The 27,103-nt window shown below is 42.5% G+C and overlaps 1 protein-coding gene across 2 annotated transcripts; it reads left to right on the forward strand.

Annotated features, from left to right (window-relative positions):
• LOC148036597 (stress-related protein-like) lies at positions 1-25,812 on the forward strand. 2 transcript variants are annotated; one of them, XM_087678590.1, is made up of 4 exons: positions 1-152; positions 24,605-24,844; positions 24,984-25,354; positions 25,450-25,812. In XM_087678590.1, the coding sequence occupies exons 1-4, from the start codon at positions 120-122 to the stop codon at positions 25,481-25,483; spliced, it is 678 nt and encodes a 225-aa protein (XP_087534716.1). In that variant the 5' UTR covers positions 1-119; the 3' UTR covers positions 25,484-25,812. The 2 variants fall into 2 exon arrangements, with proteins under 2 accessions (XP_087534716.1, XP_087534717.1); XM_087678591.1 differs by lacking the exon at positions 1-152 and adding an exon at positions 545-693.
• Positions 25,813-27,103: the final 1,291 nt, after the last annotated feature.

Raw genomic sequence — 27,103 nt, forward strand, 5'->3', positions numbered from 1 at the left:
ATGGCATGTATTGGCCCCCTTACCCTAAGCCCAATCAATAATCATGCGCCCAGTGACTTGGATATCCTTTTCAACAGGTAAAACTGACTTTGGATATCCCTCTCTCTTATCCAATCACGATGTTGGGCTCTGCTGACGATGAATCCCGGCAGGTTTGTCTCCGCCTATCAACTGCTCTAGATTGTGTGGTCTGTCAATCTGTGTAATTTCTCGAATCCTGTCATCTCCATTCATCTTTCTTTCGCTTTCTGATTTGAACTCTCAAAAGACCAGACCCTAGTATAACTGATTAGGCGCCTGCAAGAATCGACAGTATCAATTTCGATCATGGATTAATGTGACTGTTGCGTTTGTTGAAACTGATAAACATACCTCTCTGCTGCGACGTCTCCAAGATGCCCTCGAGACAAAAGTAGTCGGTCCATGTCAGGTACGTTGATGACACTGCGATGAATGGGATCGAGTTGAATCGCGCCTCTGAGAAATATGGAGCTTGATTGGTAATTGAGATGGATTGATTGAGTTGGATGACGCCTCTAAGGATTATGACATCGATTGATTGAGTCGAATCACACCTCTGAGAAATATGAAACTTGATTATCAGGAGAACGCGTTTACTGCATCATCAAAAAGCTTCTCTCAAACCTACAATTTTAAAGCTCCTGTTGCCCACACTGGTGAATGATCATTCTGGCAAGACATACTACATTGTACTTGTAGTTCATCACGATTCATTTCGTGGATCATTGGCATTTGGATGATGTATTTATTTATCGCATTGAAATTTGCTCTCATTTTTGAGTCTATATAGCATAATATGAGTACATCATCATTCTGTTAGCAAATTATTTAGCCCATGTGCGAGTTTGGTTGTGTTTTGCTGGGCTGAGCATTTCTTTTTAGTTTGGACCAATGGATGCCAATTGTTTTGCCCTATTTTATGAGCAATTGTACATTCTGATCGGCCGACCTTATTTTGGGTCCAAGTGCTGGCTGACCTAATCCTATGAGCTGGCTATTTATAGCTAGGCTCCCTTCTTCTCAATTGTATTTGTCAACGTACTCTATTACTTGCAGGTCATGTTGGAGAGAGGGAGCTAGTGCTAGTCCCCACGCAGTCGATGATTCACAATTGTATTTGACTATCTCATGTCTTGGTGTATGGAATCGACTCATTGTTGTATTTGATTGTCTCATGTCTTGGTATATGGATTACATTTTCCAAACATTCTTTTGAGTTCTCTTTGTAGTGTCTTGCTCTATCTTTGTAGTCTCTCTTCTTTCTTGTGTTGTGCAGTCTATTATAGCAGTTTCACACACTTCCATCTCTACACCCACTTCTAACATGGTATTAGATGTTTGTATTAGGTTCTAGAGTGCTATTTTCTGCAGTTGTAGGCCTGCCAACTGCTGTTGTTGTGCGGATGAACTTCAAGCTTAAGATACTATCCAATCATCCTTACTCCATGTTACACATGTATAGGATTGACTTTGACACATGCAATCTGCCCTTCTAGAGACTCATATTATACGAATTGTACTTTATAAGCTCCCTTTCAAATTTGATGGAGTCGCCATTGCTTTATGGGCCTAGACATTCTAAATGCCCTTAAGCTTGACTCTTATGTCCTCTATGCTACTTTAGCATGAGGGATCCTTGAGGTTATAGGGGAAGCTTCCATCTTGACATGGTGGCCATGATGAGGCATTTGGAGCTTTAGAGAGGAGTGGCAAGAAGAAGAAGAAGACAATGGCCCAATGCTATCATTGTGGGAAGAAGGGGGTACTGAGTCAAGGATTGCAAGGAGTTAGTTGCATTAGGGAAAAGGAGAAGTAGAAGTAGTAGCATACAGACTCGCTTGATGAGTTGTCATCCTTCTCTGGCTCTTAACTTCAGTTCAGATCTTTTGGCCAAGGCCTGGAAGGGGTCATCTTCTATTGAGAAGGGGAAGGGCATGGTTGTTCCTCTTGTGCTTTCTAGTACTAGTGATGCAATCGTCCCTCACGACTCTTCAATGTCAGAGGGAGAGTGTGAGGCTAGAGGTAGGGGAGTTGAGCCTCATCTGTACAGGTATACAAGTGCACAAGATCTAGAGAAGGATATTCCCAGATGCATTGAGTAAATTCTGGTAGGTTTTAAAATCCTAGAGCCAAAGTTGACGTTAGGTTCATGATGAGTTGTTCTAGACAGAAAGGAGGATTAGAGCTCACATGAGGGGACACTTTGGCAGTGTAGCCAAAGACGGGGAATCCATGCTCATATATGCTCAAAGGCATTATTGACAAGATGGGCATGTATGCTACTGGAGAGGCATCGTTCACAAGCATAGAGAGCTTCTATGACTACTTTCTATTTTTCAAAGCTGGTAATGATTGACATCGACATTAGGTTCTCTGCAAGTCACCTTGGTGGTGGCTTAATCATCTACTGCTTGGGCATCCATGGTCCATTCGAACTATCATTGTGGTAGGTACTATAATGAGTCCTTATCATTGTATCTTGTATCATACCCAATCTCCAATCATCTGAGAGAGGGTTTTAGTACATTAGTCCATACATGTGTAAATCTAGTTGTATTTTACTGGATTGTGTATTTCTTTTTTGGTGTGGATTAGTGAGTGCTAGTTAATTTATGTTGTTTTATGGGCAAATGGACATTTTGACCAGCCGAGTTGATCTTGTTTGTTGGCTATTTTTAGTTGGGCTTCCTCCTCCTCAGTTGTATTTGTCAACATACTCTGTTACTTGTAAGTCTTGTTGGAGAAAGGGAGCCGGTGCCATTGCCCACTCAATTGGTCTTGTTGGAGAGAAGGAGCTGATTCCATTGCCCACTCAGTTGGTGACTCACTATTGTATTCAGTGTTGAGATATTGAGCTCCACTCGTGATATGCCAGGGTGACCGTTGTGCATTTATGTCACCGACTTGTCAGTTGCAGATGCAGTTGGTACACCGCCCATGAATAATAGCTAGATGACAGCTATCCTTATCTACTCTAGTTCGTGGCTCAGTTAGTATGCCACCTTAGTTAGTTGAGTTTGGTTTGAGACCTATATATAAGGTTCTTCTATTTCTATGTATTTGAGTTCTTTTTGGCTTACACAACTAAGAAGAGGAAAACTGTTTTCAGCCTCCACCTTTGTGTGTATTCCCTCATTGTGCAAGCAAGAAAGCTACAAGTGAGACTCCTTCCTTCTCTCCCACATTCTTGACATGGTATCAGAGCCTTGTTCATGGTAAGGAGCTCAAGAAAGCAAACCAAGTTCGCGGTGTTCTGGTAAGAGGACCAGTGTTGCTTTCATTTTTCTGTTTTGGGAGCAAGTCTCTGCAGGTAGCACAGTCGAAAAGTGCAAGAGTGCATTGTCTCAGATTGAGACGCCCTTCGCGGTGTAGCAAGAGGGCAGTATATACTGCGGGAGAAGGCTTTAGCCCTTGGTTGCTTGTTTTTTTTATTTGAGGCCATTTCGGGGCCTGTTTTGGAGGCGGAAGTTTTTTGCACGCACTCAGGAAAAGACCCTGTTTTATGCTGTGCGACCACTGTTCTACAGATCGGTAAAAAGTTACTGTAGAAATTGCATCGTATGCTTGTGCGCAGAGACGTTGGGAGTTACAGAATCATCCTTGTTGCCTGTTGATGCAAAATCGTCACTAGGAAGTGACTGTGTGGTCAAATACCACTTTCGACAGTTTTGCAGATTTGCCCTTGTGAGGCTGAAGCTGTGCTTTTTACAGTGACAGAATTTTTTGCAGTGTTCTGTAATGGCGTCTGATTCTCTTTCACAGATTGTCACTAAAAAGCTTGACAAAAACAACTTTCAAGCATGGAAGTTCAGAATGACGAATTTCCTTATGGGAAAAGGATATTGGGAATTTGTTGCAGGAAATGAAGAAGAACCAGTTCTTCCTGATGTTCCCAATCAACAGCAAATGCAGGCATTTAAAGCATGGCATGAGAGAGCCAGAAAAGTTATGTACTGGCTGTCTATTAGTATTTCAGACTCTATGATTGTGCATATTCAGGATGCAAGTACGCCAAAGGAGGCATGGGATACTTTGTCAAAAATGTATAGCACAAATACGCAAGCCAGGAAAATGCAGCTCAAGCAAGAGTTGCACAATGTGCAAAGAGACAGTATGAGTATCAATGACTACCACATGAAGGTGAAGAAGATTGCAGATGCACTTGCTTCCATTGGGTTGCTAGTGGAAGATGATGATTTGGTTTCTGTGACCTTGAATGGTCTAGGAAAAGATTATGCACAGTTCCGAACATCCATTTCCGTCCGTGAAAGATTTCCTGATTTTGAGGAGTTGATTGCTCTTCTAATTTCTGAGGAGCAGAGAAATGGTGGTGCATCTTCTTCAGGAGGAACTTCAAAAGAAGCTGTCTTCTACTCAAATGCTGGAAGAGGTAGAGGCAGAGGTAGAGGAGGCCGATCTGGAGGCCGTGGTAGAAATCAGAATATGCAGTAAACTCAAGAAAACCAGTCCTATGGAGGAGGGCGTGGTAACTCTAGAGGCAGGGGGAGCCAAAGAGGTCGTGGTGAATGGCAAAGAGGGCAAAATGCAAACAACAATGTTGAATGCTACTACTGTGGTAAAATGGGTCATATAGCTAAAGACTGCTATAAAAAGTAGAATGACATCATGAATGGAAAACTGCAACAAGGAAATTATGCATCTTCTAGTAGACAGGGTGATGACAAAAATGAGCATTTGTTTATGGTGCAGCACATGACCAATTCTGTGACAAGTGTAGAAGAAAGTAACGATGTGTGATATGTTGACTCAGGTGCATCAAACCACATGACAGGTCATGCAGAATGGATGCAGGATGCAAGGAAAATGGAAAAATCAGGATTTGTGGAGACTGGTGATGATACTGCACATCCTATTGTGCAGATTGGAAAAATTCCTTTGTCTATGCAGGATGGGAAAAAGAAATACCTATCGGATGTATTTCATGTCCCGAATATCACCAAGAACCTGGATTCTGTTGGTCAAATGGTTAAGCAGGGCTTGCAGGTCAGATTTAATTCTCATGGATGCTTTGTTGAGGATATGAAAAATAAAGGTCGCTTGATAGCAAAAGGAAAGAAGAATGGCAAAATGTTTACGTTGGATGCAGACATGCCTGAATTGAGTGCAGCAATGTTTGCACATGGGACCGGTGTAGTTGCAGATATTGATATCTGGCATAAACGCATTGGTCATGTTAATGTACAGCGACTTAAATCAATGCAAGCCTAAAATATTGTTGCAGGATTGCCTAAATTCAAGGTTGCAGAAATGCATAAGGTATGTGAAGCCTGTCAGTTTGGAAAACAGGCAAGGAAACCATTTCCTAGACATGTTCAAGAGAGTAAGAAGCCATTGGAATTAATCCACTCTGATGTGTGGACTACTAAAGCTGCATCTCTTGGAGGCTGTCATTATTTTGTCACTTTTATTGACGACTATAGCAGAAAAGTTTGGGTGTACTTTATGAAAAAGAAAATTGAAGTTTTTGGACATTTCAAAACTCTTAAAGCTATGGTTGAAAAAGAAACAGACCTGTAAATAAAATGCCTAAGGTCAGATGGAGGGGGAGAGTACCTCTCAAATGAGTTTGTAAGGTTCCTGCAGGAGCATGGCATAAAGCAGCAATATTCATGCAATCATACCCCACAATAAAATGGAATTGCAGAAAGGAAAAACAGGCATATTGGAGAGGTATCTCGTGCCATGCTCAATGAAAAAGACTTGCCAGATTTTTACTGGGCTGAGGTAGTTGCTACAGCAGTCTACATAATGAACAGGACTCCCACTGCAGTAATACATGGCATGACTCCAGAGGAGAGATATACTGGTAGGAAATCAGATATTTCTCATTTGAAAATTTTTTGTTGCATTGCCTATGTTCATGTGCCAGATGAGTTGAGATCCAAGTTGGATCCAAAAGCTGAGAAGTGCATCTTTATTGGTTACTCTCTGCAACAAAAAGGGTATAGATGCTATAACCCTTCTACTCGTAAGTTTACAGTGAGCAGAGATGTTTTTTATGAGATGAGTAGCTGGTATAAACCAGTAAATGTGATTGATAATGTAGATGCACAAAATGGTAATGCTGCACAGAATTCACAGCCGCAGTCACAAGATATTAGTGGACCTGGAGCGTCCTCTAGCAGTGGTTCACATTCTTCACCATGGACAGACAGATTGAGATCAGGAGAATCTTCTGAAAGCAATGCAGATAGTGATATGCAGGTATCACGAAAAGGAAAAGAGAAGGTAGATCAGTCCATGTTTGATGTGAATGCAAGTCACTCTTATGTGGATGGTGAATCCAGTGGCTCAGAACAGAGTATTGATGATGAGTTGGGTATTCCTTCTATTGTCACACCTGGAGTAAGGAAGACCAGGGATGATTTGAGAGCACCTGGGAGTGAATCTACTTTGCGCAGGTCTACCAGAGCTAGGTATCCTGTGGATAGACTGAAATATGATGGATTTACAGCCATTCACTATGCATATATGGTCAAAGTGATACAGGAACCAAAACCCACTTCTTTTGAGCAAGCCATGGGAAAAGAAAAATGGGAGAAAGCCATGGATGAAGAAATGGATGCCTTGGAAGCAAATGCTACATGGGAATTGGTACCTTTGCCTAAAGATAAGAATGCAATTGGTTGTAAGTGGGTTTATAAGGTGAAACATAATGCAGATGGTTCTGTGAATAGATACAAGGCAAGATTAGTAGTCAAGGGGTATGCACAAACATATGGCATTGATTATGAAGAAACATTCAGTCCGGTTGCAAGGATGGCAACCGTAAGAGCAGTCATTGCTATGGCTGCATCAAAGGAATAGTCTTTACATCAGATGGATGTAAAGAATGCATTCTTGCATGGTGATTTGCAAGAAGAGGTCTATATGGAGCAGCCACCAGGTTATGTGCATGCTATTCATCCTGAGTTTGTTTGCAGGTTGAAGAAAGCCTTGTATGGCTTGAAGCAAGTACCTAGAGCATGGTCTGACAAGATAGGACAGTATCTTGTCACTATTGGCTTTCAGATTTCCAAGGCAGATTTTTCACTTTATGTGAGAAAAACAGAGAAAGGTATTATGCTACTCGTCATTTATGTTGATGATTTGATTATGACAGGTGACAGTGATGAAGATATCCTTCATGTGAAAATGCTATTGAAGCAGAAGTTTGAGATGAAGGATTTGGGAGAGCTACGTTATTTCTTGGGCATTGAGGTGATTAGATCACCAAGTGGGATGTGGCTCTTGCAGAGGCAGTATGGATTGGACATGCTGTCCAAATATGGGATGACAGGCTGTAAGCCTATTTCAGTTCCTTTGGAGCAGAATGTGAAGTTGAGCGCAGATGCAGGTGAGCTTCTCGAAGACCCTACTATGTACAGACGCATAGTAGGAAGTTTGATTTATATGACTATTACCAGGCCAGATTTGAGCTATGCTGTTGGATTGGTAAGTCAGTTTATGCAGGCTCTAAGAAAACCACATTTGGATGCGGCTAGATGCATACTCAGGTACGTGAAGTCCACATTGCAGTATGGACTATTTTATGAGACTGGGGTTTAGATACAGTTGCATGGATACACTGATGCTGATTGGGCTAGTAGTATTTCTGATAGACCATCTACCAGTGGATATGTGTTCTCTTTTGGGAGTGCTGCAGTCACTTGGAGCAGCAAGAAACAACCTACAGTTGCCTTATCGAGCACAGAGGCTGAGTACAGGGGTGCAACAATGGCTGCATGTGAGGTAGCTTGGTTGCATAAGCTACTTTATGATATGCATCAGTCTACAGATGGGCCAGTTGTCATTTATTGTGACAACATGAGTAGTATACACTTGGCAAATAACCCAGTCTATCATGCTAGAACAAAGCACATTGAGGTGCATTATCACTATGTGCGGGAGAGGGTTTTACTAGGTCTTATTGATCTAGTTTATGTCAGCACAGAGGATCAGGTAGCTGACATATTTACGAAGGCATTGGGCGCAGAGAAGCTGCGCAAGTTCAGAGACCTGCTTGGTGTGCAGGAATTGGGATTGATCTCGAGGAGGAGTGTTGAGATATTGAGCTCCACTCGTGATATGCCAGGGTGACCGTTGTGCATTTATGTCACCGACTTGTCAGTTGCAGACGCAGTTGGTACACCGCCCATGAATAATAGCTAGATGACAGCTATCCTTATCTACTCTGGCATGGTCACAACTATCGCTCTTCAACTGAAAACCTTGCTTCTAATACATTTGAATCAACTTAGGCTGGTCATCTCTTTGATCAGGGAGAACATACGGTATTTTGGACGAATGGCAATCCATATTTTTCGTCACAACCAAGCCCAGTGTGATGCTCATCTAATCCTTTTAAGTTATTTGAATCAAAACTCTCCTTGTTTTTCCTTTTGGTATGGAGGATCCAAATAATATATAGGCATCCTCCATTTCTTCCCTGGATTAGAGATCTATCATCTTTTGCAAGGTATCTTTGTTTCTCAGCATAGGTATATCTTCGAGCTTCCCTTGGAGTTTGGCATGGCTTCACGTAAGCCCATTTCATACCCCATGGACCATGAGTCAAAGTTGTCTATTGGAGTTGATCCTCTATCAGATGCCACTCGTTACAGGTGCCATGTCAGCTCCCTCATCTATCTTATTCATACAAGGTTGAATATCTCTTATGTGGTGGTTCTACTATCTTCTTTTATGAAGACTCCATTGGAGGCTTACTAGAGAGCCAAACTGCACGTTTTGCGCTATCCACAAGGGACTTGATCCTACAAGATCACATATAGAGGGAGTCCCTTTTGAGCTAAAATGCATTAGCTTCACTTAAATAGTCCCAAAACATACTTAATTAAGGAAGAAACCTTGTTTATTTAAAAAGAAATGTGTTCCTAGAGAGTGTTTGTATCCCATAAGCACAAACCCACTTGGGAGGGCTCAAACTTTCTATAAATAGGTATGCTACCCTCCATTCAGCCTTAATCTCATTTTTGCAAATTTCAGGTATTTTAGCTTACTGCCCACACTGGAAGCAGAGGATATCACTGTCCAAGCTAGCCATTGCTGTCTACAATAGTCTGGTGCCCATTTCCAACCTACCACGCAGTGTTTGGAGTTAATCTCAGCATGTTGACTACTGTTGTTGGTTTTTTCTGCGTTTTTAGTCTCTCTCTCTCTCCTACAGTCAACGTTTGCTGTTTTCTCTCTCTTGCAGCCAGCATTTTGAGCCTTTCTCTCTTCTGCACTGCCGTCTGCATCAAATTCAGCCTTCTTTGACTGCATTTGCCAGTGTTTGATATTTGGAGGCTGTCTTACTGCGATTCTTGATCTGCTCGGAATACGACACACTCTCTAGCTCATTAACCTTGCCCTGATCCTTGAGATATAGAAGTTCGAGGTACAATATTCATTCACTACATAGTGTGTTTGCTGCATGAGCATTGTATATTCAATAATCATATCATTTCATTCATTCTCTGTCTTCATTGTCTTTGAGTTATCCTAACCCTATGTTCTTCTAGCAGTCAATGCTTTGTAGTATGGTGTTCTTCACATGGTATTAAAGCCGAGTTCTTCGAGAGAAACTTAGGTCTTAATATGAAAGCTCTACACAAGAAGCAGGAACAACAAAAGGGCAAATGACTTTGAATACTATTTCCGCACCACTTCTCACATCCAAGCTAAATCCATCGAGGAATGAGTTGGAGTGGGCCTCACAGCTTGCTTCACAAGCTCCTGATATGGCCGGACAAACATTGAACTACCATGGAGTACCACGACCTTACGAGATCACTGCAACTGAGTACGATCTCAATTTGATACATAGAGCCCAACAATAGATAAAAGGCAAATCTAAATTTCACTCTTTAGATTCAGTGCGTCGATCTACTGACCATGCAAGAAGGGCAGAATCTCCACTTAAGACTAGCCATCCGCAAGTGAAAACTGGCATAGAGTACACTCCATTGCCTTCATACTTATTCTCTCAAACGCCGGGTATGTCTACCATTTCAGATTTTGTTAATGGTGATTTCCCTTCTGCTATTGGTATGGATGATTTTCATGATGAACGATATATGCAAAACAATTTCTGGTTTATGAGTAATGAGGAAGACAAATATTTCTTGAAAGTTATGGCCATTTTTGTGCACTAAAGTTTAATAGCTCATCTCAAAGAGGGCTTTCTTCCCTCTGATTTGAATTTTTTTTATAAAAAAAACTCACTAATTGGAGTTTCCCACCAAAAGTTACATCACATTTATTGACAGTGGGTCATATGGATTGCATCCAGATGGTTGGCATGAAAGGCAAAAGTAAGGCCCATGAAGAACTCCAGAGGGAGATTAGAGATTCTAGGACCTCCATGAATGATGAACCTAGTTGCACAAGATTGCCATGGTGATATAGATGAGAAAGTGCCCAATATGGATCTCTACAACTTGCTCAACCACACCTTATGTCAACATGAGCTTCATCACATGGAGAGGTATAATGACATGGTCACCAACCACTGCCAAATGATGTCCAAGTTTGATGAAGCAATTGAGCAAATGGCTCTCTCGAACTCTAGAACTAAGCAAACCTTGGAACAACTCACCACTCTTGTAGCTCAACTAGCTACAACCTCATCCCAAGAGAAGGCAAATGAATCCAAGCATGAATCTTGACTCCCTCCACCACTGGAGCCATTGCATAGGCCACAGGGCATTCTTAGATCCACGGATATTCCCTCTTCTACCTATGAGGTTCGTGAACCCTCTCATGCTCATGACAAGCCTCTGTTGAGCTTCCCTATCAACCATATAGCCAACCCTCCACTAAGGCCCTCTCCCACCATTAGTAGAAACTCCCACTTTCCCTCAGAGCCCCAATGGAACTTATATGAATCAGCCCCATCATGGACAATATGGTATTAATGGCTAGCATGGCAATCATGGGCAGTATGTGATTAATGGCCAACATGGGATAAATGCACAACATGATATGTATGGGCTTCAAGTCAGCCCTCTGAAATATCTAAGGATTCAGCCTTGCAGACCCTACTTGAGGAGTATAGTGATTTATTTCATATGCTCACAACCCTTTCCTCTGAGAGGCAAGTGGACCACTCATTTGATTTAGAGCCCCATTTCAAGCTAGTGAACAAGCCACCTTATAGACTCTCCAAGTGTGAACGTGAAGAGGTTGCAAAGCAAGTCAAGGAATTGTTGGAGATGGGTTTCATTGAACCGAATTCTTTCCCTTATGCATCCCCTATCCTGTTAGTCAAAAGAAAAGATGGCTCTTTCCACATGTGCCTCAACTACAAAGACTTTAACAAAATCACAGTGAAGAACCACTACCCCATCCCATGGATTGATAACTTGCTTGATGAGTTGAAAGGGGCATGCTTTTTCGCTAAGATTGATCTACGCTTTGGCTACCATCAAATCCGTATGAGGAACAGTGATGAGATCAAAATGGCTTTCAAGATTGATCATGGGCTTGATCATTTTCTAGTGATGCCTTTTGGGTTGACTAACATCCCCACAACATTTCAAAGCCTCATGAATAAAATCCTTCAGTCCTTCCTATTCAAGTTTGTGCTTGTTTTCTTTGACGACATCCTCATTTACAACAATTCACAAGAGGAGCACTTGGCACATGTCAAAAGGGTGTTTGATATATTGAGAGAGCATTGACTCTTTGCTAAGAAAAGTAAATGTATCTTCATGAGACATTTATGGAGTACTAGGGATACATTGTTAGTAAAAATGGCATACAGCCTGACCCTAAGAAGGTACAATGTCATAAGGACATGTGTTTTTGAAACCTCATTTAACATGTGAATTAATTTTTAATCACATGATTAAGTAAATGTTACACATGTGAGATGCAACTAGGTTTAAAGTAAATTTACGAGCCCGAAACCTGAGGAAATCACAGGATGTCAAAGGCAAAAGTTACTATAAGTTATGCCGCACAAGTCTTGGTGGTATCTAGTGTCAGTTGTTGGCCTAGGTCATTCATTTGGTCATAAGTGTCAGTTGGTGACACTAGAGAAGTGGCGTCTAATGGTACCTAATTCCAATCTGACGGTCAAAGATGGCGCAAAGACACTCGGGAATGGAAGTTGCCTAGCCAATTTAATTATTGGCTAGTCAGATTATTTTTCAGGACACCCAAATAATTATTAGATTAATTTTCAGAATTTAAAGATTGAAAATTAATATTTAATTATAGATAAGGCTGAAAAAACCATTTGGAAAGGTTGTCACTTGTCAAAAATGCCCATGCAAGATTGAAAAACGTCTTTAGAGACTGGAGAGAGGCATTTTTAGTGTATTCAGCTTGCAAGAGAGAGGGAAGAGATACTGCTGGTTTGATTTGCAGCCATTGGAGGACCTTCTGAGGCAGCCAAAGGCAGGAGAAGACAAATCAATAGCAAGTGACAGCATCTATAGGCTTTTGAGATGGGGTAGCAGCAGTAAATGGCTGATTTTCTTCAGTTCTTTGCTTCTACAAGCTGTTGTGATAGAGCAGCAATTGCATTTGACTGATTTTCAATCATTCTTCACGATAAAACTCTGAATTGTCTCTCTCTACAACTTTCTCTCTCATCTCCTAGCCATTTCATAGTCTTGCTTCGAAGATCTCAGCATTTGGACCCTTAGAGGTTGAGAAATTGCAAATTTCTCTACTATAAACCCTAATTTACAGCAGAAATTAGGGTTTAGCAACAGCCTCGAAAAGTGTGCCAAAAATTGGAAGCTCCAAGACTTGGATTTGTTAGGGCTAAAGGTGATTTTTTAGCCTATTCAAGTAGAGAGACTAGCAAATAATTGAATTTAGGTCATTTCCATCATCTATGAAGTGGGTGATGGCCAATTAAGTGCCCGAATCAAGGGGCAAATCAGATTGAAGACTTGTTGGTCACTTTGGACAGCAAGGGGAGTTTGGATTGCGAAGGGGATTTGGAGAATCCCATTGTAAATCAACTTCTTCTTCAATAAAGCTAAAGAAATACTGAAAGAGACGCCAATTTTGGGGCCAATCGGGTGTGCATTGTCCAAGATCAGTAGATAATTTATTTTTTTCAGATTTGCTTTAATTGTTTGCTGCTGTAATTAAGTTGTAATCATGGATTTACCACCCATCCACAAAAGGAAGGTTGGTTTTATGGTTCCATTGCTGGGATATCATCAAATCCTTTGAATTCGTGGGCCCGTGGTACTTGATTGCAACTTGGGACTATTGCATTATTGCTGAAATTGTTCTCAGCAGTGAATTACAGCCAGCATGTCTTCACATGGTGATATGGAATCAATTGTTGGAGAGGATGCATCACTCCTTGGTCAATCACGTGGTGAAGGGGGAAATGCAATGATTGTTGTTGGGCATGGTTCTCAGCATTGACAGCATGCTGAAAATGTGGGAAATGACCCAAATGTTGGCACTTCAATGCATAAAGAGAGTGATGACCAACAAGGGGCTGAAGAATTTTATGATAGCTTCAAGGATCAAATGCGTACAACAGCAAATCTTTTTGCTGAATTGGCAAAGGATCCCAAGTTTACTCGATTTTTTGAATGCCCTAGAGAAGGATAGCAAAGGCAAAGAGAAGAAGACACCTTCTACAGCTTCGGGACAGCCACAAGAACCGAAGGAAATGCCTAAGCTTTCTTTAGAAGAGCCCAATATGCTTGATGAGCACAAACAATTGGTATTCATGGGGTAGCAAGTGCAAATGCATGGCCAACTTGGTAGTGCCAATCCATGGGAACATGGGCAAGAAGGCAATTATGCACATGCAAGCATGGGACAGCAAGGATACTTTGGTGGTGGTACCATTTTTCATGCTATGGTTGGATAGGCACCGCATACGGGAATGTATGGCACAAATCCCTATGGTATGCAGCAGCCAATGCATGGCTCACAACACCCAATGTATCCGGGTGATGCAAGTGGAATACTTGATCCCATGTATGGCATCATAGGCATGATGCCTGGGCACAAAGCAGGCCATATGGATATGTATCGGCACCCCCAGGGATTGTTGAAGCAAAGGATTGGGTGTTGGTCATGTAGGTGCTTCAGATAGTGCTGGTTGTTATGCAAATACAGCCAATGCACCCTTTTTATAGCAACCCATTTATGATAACTTGACTCCCATAGGTCCGTTGAAGGACTATGATGAAGGTGGCAAAAGCGTGAAGTTTGAGCCTTTCAGTGGTGCACAAGATAGGTTGAACGCAATTGTTTTTATTCAACAGTTTGATGCAGCCTATTCTGGAGGCAACTTCAAAGAGGCATCTAAGATATGCAAGGCAACCACATTTTTTAAGGGAAATGCATTGCAGTGGTGGACTACACTTCTTATTCAAGGGAAGTCACCTACCACTTGGGTCCAGTTCAAGCAAATGTTTGCTTCAAATTGGTTGACAAGTACCTTTGAATTGAGTTGTGGAGTACAAGGCTCTGCTCCATATATGATGGTGGTTAATCTACAAGAATTAGCTTTATAATATGTAAAAGGACCAATGGAATACCTTGTGACATGATTGGCATGACTCAGTAATTGGTGCTTATTGTTGGATGTTAAAAAGGCACATTTATTGGTCTCAAACTAGGCAGGATGTCCAGTTTGCCAAGAGGTTAAGCTTCCCCAGGAGAAGCAAGCAGGATAGCCTTTACCCAAATCTGATGCCACTTTCAAAGGCATTAGTATAGTCATGAACCTTTCCAAAAGTGTAAATACCCATCTGTAAAAAATAACAAGTATGCTCTAATACAATGTCAAAATAAGCAACAGTGCAGAGAGAGAGTAGGTTTTGCGCGGAGTAACATAGAGTGTGCACGGCAAACACTGAGAGAGAAGAGAAACTCAAAAATACAAGAAGAACATAGTGATGATGCACTGAATCATGGTATGAGAAGAAAAGCAGATATAGTGGAGCCAAAGCTCAAAAGATAACTGCACTGTCTTGTTTGAATTAGGGGACACCACCTGTGGGAAATCTTCATAGTGAAGGGAGCAAAACGTGTTGGGATGTAAAGGTCCTTTATTCACCTCCGTGTATTTTACACGTGTATTGTTATGTTGTACATGTGAATGCACCCTTACGGGCCCTAAGTATAAATACATTTTATTCTTTGTGTACCAACACATTGTTGGTACACCCAAAATCTGTTCGTCACTCTTACTCTCACTCTCACTCACCTGTTCACTTCCTTTGCTGCAAATCTTCACGCTTCCGCTACCCGCGCGCTCCAACACTGGTATCAGAGTTGAGGTTAAGATGCTCGCGCTCCTCGAAGTCCGCGTGAGACATCACCAGCTCTTCGCTCGCTAGAAATCAGTAAGTCGTCACTCATATAGGTCAGGTCGTCATTGTTTCCAGGCACGTGTATGTGCTGGACAGTTAGGCGACAGTGTTGCAAGTCACGTTTTGTGCAAGCGACAGCCTGATAGACAGGCGACAGGTCAATTTTTGACCAGGCAGGCAGTCACGAACAGGTCACGAGCAGCCAAGCGCAGGCTGCACAGGTCAACGCAGGTCACGAAACTGCAGCGGCAGGCTGCGTGGCGTCAGGCACAGGCTGCACAGGTCACACGATGCAGTTTCGTCATGTTTTTGAGCAGGCGACAGCTCACACAAGGCTGCGTGGCATCTGACGGGCAACGCAGGTCAACGGCTGCAGATTCGACACATTTTTCTTCCAGAAATTTTTTAAAATTTTCTAAGGTTTACTGCAAGCAACCCCTTTGCCACTGAGGGGAGTTCGCGCGCACAAGCACAGTTCTCAGATTTGGTCAAATTTGAACCTGGAAATTTGGGGCTTTTCCCAGATTTGATGCTGTTTATGCTTGACAATGACATCTGTGTCAGAAATTGCAGACATTGTGCGCATTGACCTCAATTAATTTGGGGATTTTTCAAATTTGTTGGAATTTTGCTCATCCGAGTAAAATTTCTTGGCATTGGACCAAGAAAAATTTGGGCTTTTCATGTATTGATGTAATTTTGCTCAGCTGAGTCAGGTTGGCTGACATTTGCGCACATTTGGACCTGGAAATTTGGGATTTTGTGCAAAATTTGATAAATTTCTGCATTATTTGCCTGTGCAGTGGCTGGTCTATGTCAAAACAGCAGAGGATTATTGCTGGTTATGCAAGAACAGCAGTGTATTTGCTGATTTAGCTTGTGCTCTTGCAGTTCAGTGCTTTTATACTTGTACTTGTGATAAAATGGCTGCAACTTCTTCCAGTTCTGACATTAAAAGTTTGATGGAAATCAAGCGATTTGATGGTCAGGGCTTTAATCTTTGGAAAGATCGTATGCAGGGCATACTGTTCTTAAAGGATTGTGAGGATGCTTTGCAAATGGATAAACCCGCACAAATGTCTGAGGCGGATTGGGCCAAAGTCAATAAAAGGGCTGTGGCTTATATAAAGATGGGTGTCACTGATGACATTTTGACAGACATTAAAGGTCTAGACACTGGTCATGCAATATGGGAGAAGTTGAAGACTACCTATGAGATCACCACACCTGTTAATCAGGTGCATTTAATGCGCAAGTTGGTGAATATGCGGCTAGATGAGTCCAAGCTTGCAGCTGAGCACTTGAGTGCATTTACTGGCATTTTAAATCAGCTCAAGGATGCAAGTTTGGATTTTGATGATAAGTTGAGGGCGATCTTTTTTATCATGACATTGCCTGACTCTTGGGAGACTTTGGTTGTTTCTCTCAGCAATAACCCCAATCTCACATATGATGGTGTGAGGGGTTCGATCTTAAATGAAGAAATTAGACGTAAGTCTAGTGGAGAAGGCAGCAACTCAGCTTATAATGTTAGAGGCAGGGCTGAAAAGAAAAATGCAAATGCTGGACAGAGAAACAGGAGCAAGAGCAAAGGAAAAGAAAAGAGTGATATTACATGCAATCAGTGTGGCCGGAAGGGCCACAAGAAGCCTGATTGCAAGTATTACAAGAAGGAACAAGAGAGAAAGAAGAATGCAGGAGACAAAAAGAAAAAAGAGGAAAAGACAGATGCATCTGAGGCAGGTAAAGGCAAGGAAAAGGCCAATGTGGCCTCTAGTGTTGTCATAGAGGAGCTCTCAGATGCAGAGGCTGATGTATTATGTGCAGTGGATTATGATGCCCTTGTATGTCACATGTAGGATATGCAGATCACTAAGGCTGATGTGATTGATGTACTTTTGTCAGTTGATGATGGTGTCACTCAGACTTGGATTGTAGACTCTGGTGCCTCTTTCCATGTGACTCCATGCTTGGAGTGTTTTGCTACTTTTGATGCAGGCTGTTATGGCAAGGTTTACCTTGGAAATAATCATGCTTGCAGCATTGATGGGATTGGCACCATACACTTGTCTTTGGACAATGGGCAAGAACTTGTGTTGAAAGATGTCAGATATGTGCCTGCCATCAAGAAGAGTTTACTATCTGTTGGACAGCTTGACTTGCATGGTTACACCACACTGTTTGGTGGTGGTTTGTGGAAATTAAAAAGGGATTCCATGCTGATTGCTAAAGGAACCAAGAAGGGCACTTTGTATTGTCTGCACTGTAAAGCCTTGAATGGCAAGTTTCTTGCAGTTGCTGAAATTGGCTGTCATTTGGAGTTATGGCATAAGAGATTAGGCCATATGAGCCAGAAAGGACTTGATATTCTTACCTCTTTGAAGAGGGTTGATGGAAAAGGCTCTAAACTTGATTTTTGTAATGACTGTCAGTTTGGAAAGCAAATGAAAAATTCATTTTACTCTGGTGTCTCCCGTAAGTCAAATGTCTTGGACTTAGTGCATTCTGATGTATGTAGCATGCCTTTGAAATCGTTGGGTGGTGCTGCATACTTTGCCTCTTTTATTGATGATTGTTCCAGGAAGATTTGGGTTTATTTGTTGAAAAAAAAAAGTGAAGTGTTTGCTGTTTTTAAAACTTTTCATGCATTCGTGACCACTCAGACAGGTAGAAAGTTGAAATGCTTGAGAACTGATAATGGGGGTGAGTTCATGTCTAATGAATTTAAGTCCTTTTGTGACTTGCATGGAATCAAGAGGGAGCTTACAGCCCCTTACAGCCCTTCTTCAAATGGTGTGGCTGAAAGATACAATAGGACTCTATGTGAGAGAGTGCGGTGCATGCTGTCCACTGCTAATCTCCCTCATGAATTTTGGGGAGAGGAACTTAAAACTGCAGTTCACATTTGCAACCGCTCTCCAAACAGGTCCTTAAATAATGGCATCCCTGAGGAGGTTTGGTCTGGCAAATCAGCCTCATATGACCATTTACGAATATTTGGCTGTGATGCTTTTGTGCATGTTAGAGATGAGTTGAGGAATAAACTTGACCCGAAATCCACCAAAGGCATTTTCATGGGCTATGGTGATGAGGGTGAATTTGGCTATAGAGTGTGGCTACCTCAGTCCAAGAAGATTGTTCGCAGCCGTAATGTTGTGTTTAATGAGGCAAAGTTGCTGAAAAGTACTTTAGCTTCTGATGAAGACATGAAAAAGGTCAAATTTCAGAATTCGCAGCCACCTATTACTTCAAATGATGAGCCTCATGGTGCTGTACCACAGGCTGAAACTGATGATCAGCCGGTTATCTTTGAGCCAGATGATGATGGACAGCAAATAGAAGCACAGGGAGGTCATGGACAGCAAGATAGACTTGCTGATTATGAAAATGCAGGTGCTGGAAATGAAAATGAAGGTGCTGTACAGCATGAACAGCATGCTGAAAATGGCTTACAGCAGCCAATAAATGCTGAAAATAACATGCCTCCAGATGTAGATCCGATTCCTGAGAATGTAGATCATTGGGTACGCAGGTCTACACGCCCAAGAAGGCAGCGACATAGGTATGACCCCTCTTTGCATTATGTGATGCTTCCTGATGAGGGTGAGCCTCTGACATATAAAGAGGCTAAGTCATGCAAATTCAGCAATAAGTGGGAGCTAGCTATGCAGGAAGAGATTAAATCTCTGTATGCTAATGATACTTGGGATCTTGTGTCGTTGCCCAAAGGAAGAAAGCCTCTTCCAAACAAATGGGTTTACAAAGTAAAGACAGTTGATGGAAAACCCAAGTACAAGGCAAGATTGGTTGCCAAAGGGTATGCACAGAAGGAAGGGATTGACTTCCAGGAGGTCTTCTCACCTGTCGTGAAGATGACCACACTACGTGTGCTTTTTGCTCTCACTGCTGTATTGAATTTAGAGCTGTACCAAATGGATGTGAAAACAGCTTTTCTGCATGGTGACATTGATGAGGAGATCTACATGAAACAGCCTGAGGGTTTTGTAGTTCCTGGAAAAGAGCAATTGGTGTGTAAACTAAAACGCAGCTTATATGGGCTGAAACAAGCACCACGGCAGTGGTACAAAAAGTTTGACACTTTTATGCTCTCTCATGGGTTTACGCGCAGCCATGCAGATCATTGTTTGTATATGAAAAAGGATACAGATGGCAGCCCTGTCATACTTGTTTTGTATGTGGATGATATGTTGCTAGCTGGGAAGAGAAAGACTAGCTTGGATGCTCTCAAAGATCAGAAATCAGCTTTTTCCATGAAAGATTTGGGGAATGCAGAGCATATATTGGGCATGAGGATTCGTAGGGATAGAACGCAAAAATTGCTGTTCTTATCTCAAGAAAAGTACATTGAAAAGGTACTGGACAGATTTAACATGGCTGAAGCTAAGCCTCTTGGAGTACCCTTATCTCCATACCTTAAGCTTAGTAAAGCCAACAGCCCAAAAGATGACATGGAAGCCAATGCTATGAAGGGAGTCCCTTATGCATCAGCTTGTGGCTCTCTTATGTATGCTATGGTGGCTACTCGTCAAGACATTGCTCATGCAGTGGGAGTTGTCAGCAAGTTTATGTCAAATCCTGGCAAACCACATTGGGAGGCTGTCAAGAGTATTCTTAGATATCTGAAGGGTACACAAAGAAAGTGTATTTGCTATGGGCAGGGTGCACTTAATTTGCAGGGTTATTGTGATGCAGACATGGCAGGTGACTTAGACACTCGCAGGTCCACTAGCGGGTATGTCTTTACAGTTGCTGGAGGGGCTGTCTCTTGGTGTTCCAGGTTGCAGAACATTGTCGCACTGAGTACTACTGAAGCTGAATACATATCAGCTACTGAAGCTTCTAAGGAAGCTATATGGTTGAGCAGACTCGCAGAGGATCTCGGCATGTCTATGAGTACTCCAGTGTTGGGATGTGATAGCCAGAGTGCTGTGTATCTGGCTAAAAATGCCATGTATCATTCACGCATAAAGCATATTGATGTGCGATATCACTTTATCATACAGATTCTGGAGGATGGTCTAATCACATTGACCAAGATCAAAACACAGGACAACCCTGCAGATATTCTCACTAAAAGTCTAGGCAAGGCTCAGCATGAGCATTGCATATGATTAGTGGGAGTTGGTTAAGGTTCACTCCGGACCTTTAAGTGGGAGTTTGTTGGGATGTAAAGGTCCTTTATTCACCTCCGTGTATTTTACACGTGTATTGTTATGTTGTACATGTGAATGCACCCTTACGGGCCCTAAGTATAAATACATTTTATTCTTTGTGTACCAACACATTGTTGGTACACCCAAAATCTGTTCGTCACTCTTACTCTCACTCTCACTCACCTGTTCACTTCCTCTGCTGCAAATCTTCACGCTTCCGCTACCCGCGCGCTCCAACAAAACGTAGTCCTCTAAGTAGTGGGCTATCGAAGTAATCACTTCAAGGTAAAGGACAACTGTCGAGGGAGCGAACTGCAGTCTTCTGATGCCGTCAAAGATGTGGAAGATGATCGCCAGCTGTCAAGTGAGCAAACCGCAATCCTCTAATGCCGGGGAGTGACGTGGGTAGCAAAACGCAAATCCTAGAGTGTTGAAGCTGTCAAACGTAGGGAGAGCAACCGAGATGCTGATACCAAGTGGATAATGATGACGCCAAATGATGGAAGATGAGCTAGGCTACAAAAACATAGGTCGGAGCAGTCTCTATGTGACAAAGACGAGTGATGCCAAGTGATGGAGGAGGAGTTAGGCTACAAAAACGCAGGTCCCAATAGCCCCTGTGATAAACGAGTGATGAAATCACTGACGCTTGGTGATCTAGACTGTCACCAGAGGCTAGGATGCTAACGCCAAGCTAGAGATGATAATGCCAGGCAAGGAAAAGATCTCCACACTAAAAAATGCAAGAGAAGGTGGAGCCTAAAGGAGAAGGGTGTTGATGCCTACAAGCAAAGGATGGTGACGCCAGGTGGAAGATGCTCCAAACACAAGGCCTAATTTTGGAATAGGGCGCCTTAAGCAGAAGAGGAAGGGTAAAGGCAACCAGAAGTCATGAACCACAATGTCCTTCTGAAGGGGTGTGAGGGCAGTGGAAGGGACTGGTGAGAGAGATGGGAAGTGATGGTGAAGAATGATTGAAGAGAGAGGTGGTGATGAATGAATGAAGTGACTGCCTATTTATTGGCATAAGCTGTCTAGGGTGGCGCACCATTGTGTGTGGGAGCCCATTGAAGAAATGGCCAAAATGTGGACACTAGTCCTTTTTGGGGCTGTTAGAGTGAATCCCTAAATGAAGTGTGTAAATTGAAGAAATGGTTTCTCAACACCCCCTCTTAGGCCCAAAAGGAGATCAAGAAAGAGAAGCGAAGAGAGATACGAAGAGGTAGAGGATCCTAGAGATCCAAGATTTCCACCTTTCAGGTAACCTGTAGTAAGAAATAATAGACGGGACAAACTATAAAACCTAACTCCACCTTGGGAGAGAAGCTACTAGCTCTATAACTCCATGCTAAAAGGAATTTGAAGGTCTCGTCACAAAGTCGCTACTCCCAGCTGAACCTCCACGGCTTGATCTAGGCGGACTCTAAAGATCAGGGTTATGAGTAGAAGAAATGATTGCTTGAGGATAGCCATCCCAAAAGAGTAAATTGTGGGTGATGAACTTCATGATGAGGAGATGCCCCCTCAAGGGTGGTGGGGGAGGGGTCCCCTCTGAAGCCAAAGAAGAAGTAGAAGTCTCCTTGGAGGGCAAAAAAAGTACATTTCCCTTTGAATCCCTCTCGGCAAGAGAGAGGGAATCTAAAAACTCATGGATCATGGACTTTGAATCATTTGATGACGAAGGAAGTGCTGTTGGTCGTACCGAAGAAGGTATTTGGGGGTCGAACTCCCAGAGGTGGTCTTTCGAACCTGAATAGTTGAGGATGGGGAAAGGTGAGACTTAGGCTGAGCTAAGGGTGGGCAACAATCAACTGTCTCTTTGTGAAGCGGACTGTGGAGCCAAAGTAATAGAAGGGGTTGAACAATCACACTCTCTCGGAGTGGATGGTCAAGGGGACGGTATCCAACAATCACTGTCTCTCCGAGGAGCGGACTGCAGAACCACAAGTTGTCAAGGTTGCATTCCTGAAACCCTAGAAGAAATAGAAGCAACCTTCATAGCACATTGTGGCGGTCGCGAGGAGGCCGTGATACTAGTCAATCCTCTTATGGCTCGAAAAGGCTTAGTGTGCATCAGATGCATCTTATGGCCTTAAGCATAAAATTTTGAAAATTGGTGCAAAATAAACTTTGTGGCCCAAAAGGGAGAAGTGGCATAGTGAGTGCTGGGAGGGTACACGCATATACTCCGGCGGGGTAGAGAGCAAAGGTCCATGTCGGCCTGGGGAGAAGTCATAGCATTGGAGTGTCAACCTGTAAAAGGGTGGGTGGGTGGGAGAGGAAGAGAAGGGTATCTTTGTCTCTTGGTGATACAACACAAATGAGGGGAGAAATCAATAGATAATGCCGAACTCGCAACCTGTCTTTGCCTTCTTTGATGAGCAGGGTCTTTAGCTCTCTGAGCTCCTACGCATTGATACCATGTCAAAAATAAGTGGGATGCTCTGATACCATGTCAAAATAAGCGACAATAGGGTTTGCGAGGAGTAACACGGAGTGTGTATGGAAAACACTGAGAGAGAAGAGAAACTCAAAAACATAAGAAGAACATGGTGATGATGCACTAAATCATGCTATAAGAAGAAAAGCTGATACAACGGAGCCGAAGCTCAAAAGATAACTGCACTGTCCTTTCTGAATCAGGTGGTAGCACCTATGGGAAATCTACACATTGAAGGGAGTGAAATGCAGTCTTCTGGGTAGTGTGCTATTGAAGTAATCACTCAAAGGTGAAGGACAGCTATCAAGGGAGTGAACCGCAGTCCTATGATGCCGTTGAAGATGTGGAAGATGATCACTAGATGTTGAGGCAGCAAACCATAGTCCTCTGATGCGGGGGAGTAACCTGGGCAGAAAAATGCAAATCCCAGAGTGCCGTGGCTATCAAAAGTAGGGAGAGCAGCCTTGATGCTGACACCAGGTGGATAATGATGACATCGGATGATGGAAGATGAACCGGGCTGCAAAACCGCAGGTCCCAACAGCCTCTATGACAAATGAGTAACACAAGTGATGGAGGAGAAGCCAGGCTGCAAAAACGCAAGTCCTAGCAGCCCTTGTGATAAATGAGTGATGAAATCACTGATGCTTGGTGATGTAGACTGTCGCCAAAGGCTAGGATGCTAACACCAAGCTGGAGATGATGACTTCAGGCAAGGAGAAGGTCTCCTCACTGAAAAACACAGGAGAAGGTGGAGCCTAAAGGAGAAGGGTGCTGATGCCTACAAGCAAAGGATGGGGACGCCAGGTGGAAGATGCTCCAAATGCAAGGCCTGATTCTAGAATAGGGTGCCTTAAGCAGAAGAGGAAGGGTGAAGGTAGCCACAAGCCACGAACCACAATGTCCTCCTGAAGGGGTGCGAGGGCAATGGAAGGGGCTGGTGAAAGAGAAGGGAAGTGATGGTGAAGAATGACTGAAGAGAGAGGTGGTCAAGAATGGCTGAAGAGAGAGGTGGTGAAGAATGAATGAAGTGACTGCCTATTTATAGGCATAAGCTGTCTAGGGTGGTGCACCATTGTGTGGGAGCCCAGTGAAGAAATGGCCAAAATGTGGACACTAGTCCTTTTTGGGGCTGTCAGCGCAAAACCCTAAATGAAGTGTGTAAACTGAAGCGGTTTCTCAACACCATCTTATGATAGTGGATAGGTTTAGTAAGTTTCACATTGCAAGAGCACTACCTGCATAACGCTGTTGATCAAGCATTGGAATCCTGGTGGTCACAGTCTAACACAGATAGGGGCAAAAACCAAGCTTTTTCCATCATGCCTGATACATTTCTGTGCCAGGAAACAAGAGCAGTTTGTGTTGAAGGGTGTAATGTTTTTTTTTCCAGAAACAGTTTATGTATCTGATTCTTTTTCTACTACTGAACTAAGACTTGGTAATATAGATAGTCAACTGAAGAAGGCTCCTAATTATCTGGGCTGTTTCATGTAGGATGAAATGCGTCTCATTGTTCAGGCTTCTCTTTGTATTTGAACGATTAGTCACTTTGTTTTTCTACATCCTGCACAGTCAAGCATAAATCAAATTTATTTTCCTTGATTCTTATTACTCAACTTGCAATTTGAATACTATCATTGTGCCTTGGCTACGTACAGCAAGTACTGTATATACATCATCATCACGAGCCTGGCCTCAAATATCTGGGTTTCTTCCCCCTGGCATTGACTTCGGCATGCCTGTACCTGTCATCTGTTTATGAGGCTATGAAGGATCAAGCTGGGCCCTTGAAGCCAGGGGTGGAGGATGTTGAAGACATGATAAAGGTTGTTATGGGACCACTTATCAAGATAGCAGGAAACAACTCAACCAAATTGCTTGATTTTGTGGATAAGAAGGTAAGAGGTGTGGAATATATTTGTTTCTGATATCTTATGGTAGGTGCTTGTGTCAATTTGTTATTCTGCAGTAAAGCTGACTGATAATAAAATTTCAATTCTCTTTAGAGTTTGACTGAAACTGTTTCATATCTTGTAGGTTGATGAAAAACTGAAATTGGTTGAAGAAAGTATGCCTGACTTCGTGCGGCCAATGGCAAGTGAGGTCCTAAAAATATTTCTACCAACACAAACAACAGAGACATGCTCAACTGCACAGACAGAAACTTCCAGAGCACAGCAGATTGGTGATTCTTTTCTACGTTTTGTTACAGTGCCTTTATCTACACGTCTTATGATGATGGTAGCACCCCATGCTTTGTACAGCATTGAACTATTTAACAGTCTCTCCAATGCCTTGAAGGAGAGTCGCTTTCCCTTTTCAGCATACATACCTGTGATTCCTGTTGAGGCTGTTGAAAGAGCTGTGAAAAGGACCACTGAGCCTCAACATAAATATGAATGGTGTGGGTATGGAGATGCATGCTTGTGAATATCAATGACAGTCACTTAGTTTATTTGCAGTAAGACTGCTCAGTACGGATTAAAAATATTGTATTGTTCAGGCAGGATTTTTTAATCTCAAAGAATGGACAGTGACCTTTGTACACAGGTATACAGGCGTAAGCCCAAATAGAGACAAATCTATAATTATTGCTTGGGCGGTTCTGTGAAAGAGGACTTCCTCAAATGCTTTTGTTTGTGGTTGACAAAGGCTATGGTCTCAGAACAACTTCTGTACCTTCATAATTTCTTCACAAGTAGGCATTTGCCCAGCTGTACCAAATGTATGTCCATACTTACTGTATCAACCATTTTGCTTTACATGCAGTACATGGCCAGAAAATTGAATCCGGCCAGGTATATGAACATTGTTTAAAAAATCTTTCTGGTTTGAAAATAACAAATGTGTTATATGTTACAGCCAAGAGAGTTAAGTTGCACCATGTCGAATGTGCTTTTGGTGGCAGCTGTTTTGAGTGGCCGAGCAACACTTCTTGGTCAATATGTTTGAAGTGAATTAGGCCTTTGTGGAACTCTGAGGTAAAGGCCTTGAGGGAAGCATGGGTTTTTCTAGTTGTAATTGTTCTTCAAGGCTTGCTTGGCAAGCATAGATTTTCTTGCCATGGTTGTGGTGCTACTTTGCAGACCCTAATAGTGTGCACCATAAGCAACTCTTTCCTAGGGTTGAGCCAGAGTGAGCTCAACAAGATTATCATAAGGGACATCATTCAGCTACACATGGCTCACACACGGTTCATACCAATCGCGCCACTAGGGATGAAGATGGCTTCCTATATGCATTGTCTCCGACTATCTTTTGATGGTTTTGTTGCTCTCCCGAGGTACATGGGCACTGGAGTCAAATGTGCTTTTGGCCAGATTCATAAACCTTTACACCAACTAAGATGAAAGATTGGTCGGTATGGAGCTGCGTCCTGTGCATCAGATCTGCTAGTTATGTCAGTTGGGGCCAGAGACCAAGCAAAACCATATATGTCGCTGCCTGAGACATGGGGATACACTCCATTGCCTCTTTTGGGATGCCTTTGGCTCAGTGCCTAGAGTGATGACATCTTAGTTCAACATTGCCTTGGGCTCTTCTAATCAAACTGCACACATACCAAGACCACATTCTATGATGGATGCAAGGAGGCCAGTTCAAGGCACCAGTCAGTGCACTCACCGACTTCTTTAGAGCGACATGCGCGCATGTGTGTGTGTTTTGAGTATCTTTGGAAAAGTTTGCCATATCCTTGGCATCAGTTCACATAGAGAATTGTGATGCACACACTTTAGTTTGATACAAAGATTCTTTGTAGTTAATTTGTCATGGCCCTTCTTTAGCAACCTCCTTTGTGGCTGTGTGGGAGTTGCCTTGAGAATTGAAATGTGAACAAAAACAATTTGAATGTTCTAAATCATCACAACACTCGGAAGAGAAACTTCATTGAATCTCCCTTCTATCCTTTTGATACATGGCCACGCATGTGTAAAGAAAGTATCCTTGAAGATTTATACTTGCCATGAACATGCGAGTGATTTTGGGTTGTTGGTGATGTTGTTGTACCTCCTAAAGGAACTCAAAACTCACTAGGTGTCTCTTCAACCATCTATTCTAATCTCTCTTTGATGTCTAAAAAGTCCATCTTTGCCCTACAAGAAAGACCACAAAAGGCACCATTTAACATAAATAAAAGTCAAAACACTGAAATTTAC

The sequence above is a fragment of the Lygodium microphyllum genome, chromosome 5, assembly GCF_053477565.2.
Source record: "Lygodium microphyllum isolate KBCC chromosome 5, Lygodium_microphyllum_v1.1.10, whole genome shotgun sequence".
In the NCBI taxonomy this organism is placed as follows: Eukaryota; Viridiplantae; Streptophyta; class Polypodiopsida; order Schizaeales; family Lygodiaceae; genus Lygodium; species Lygodium microphyllum.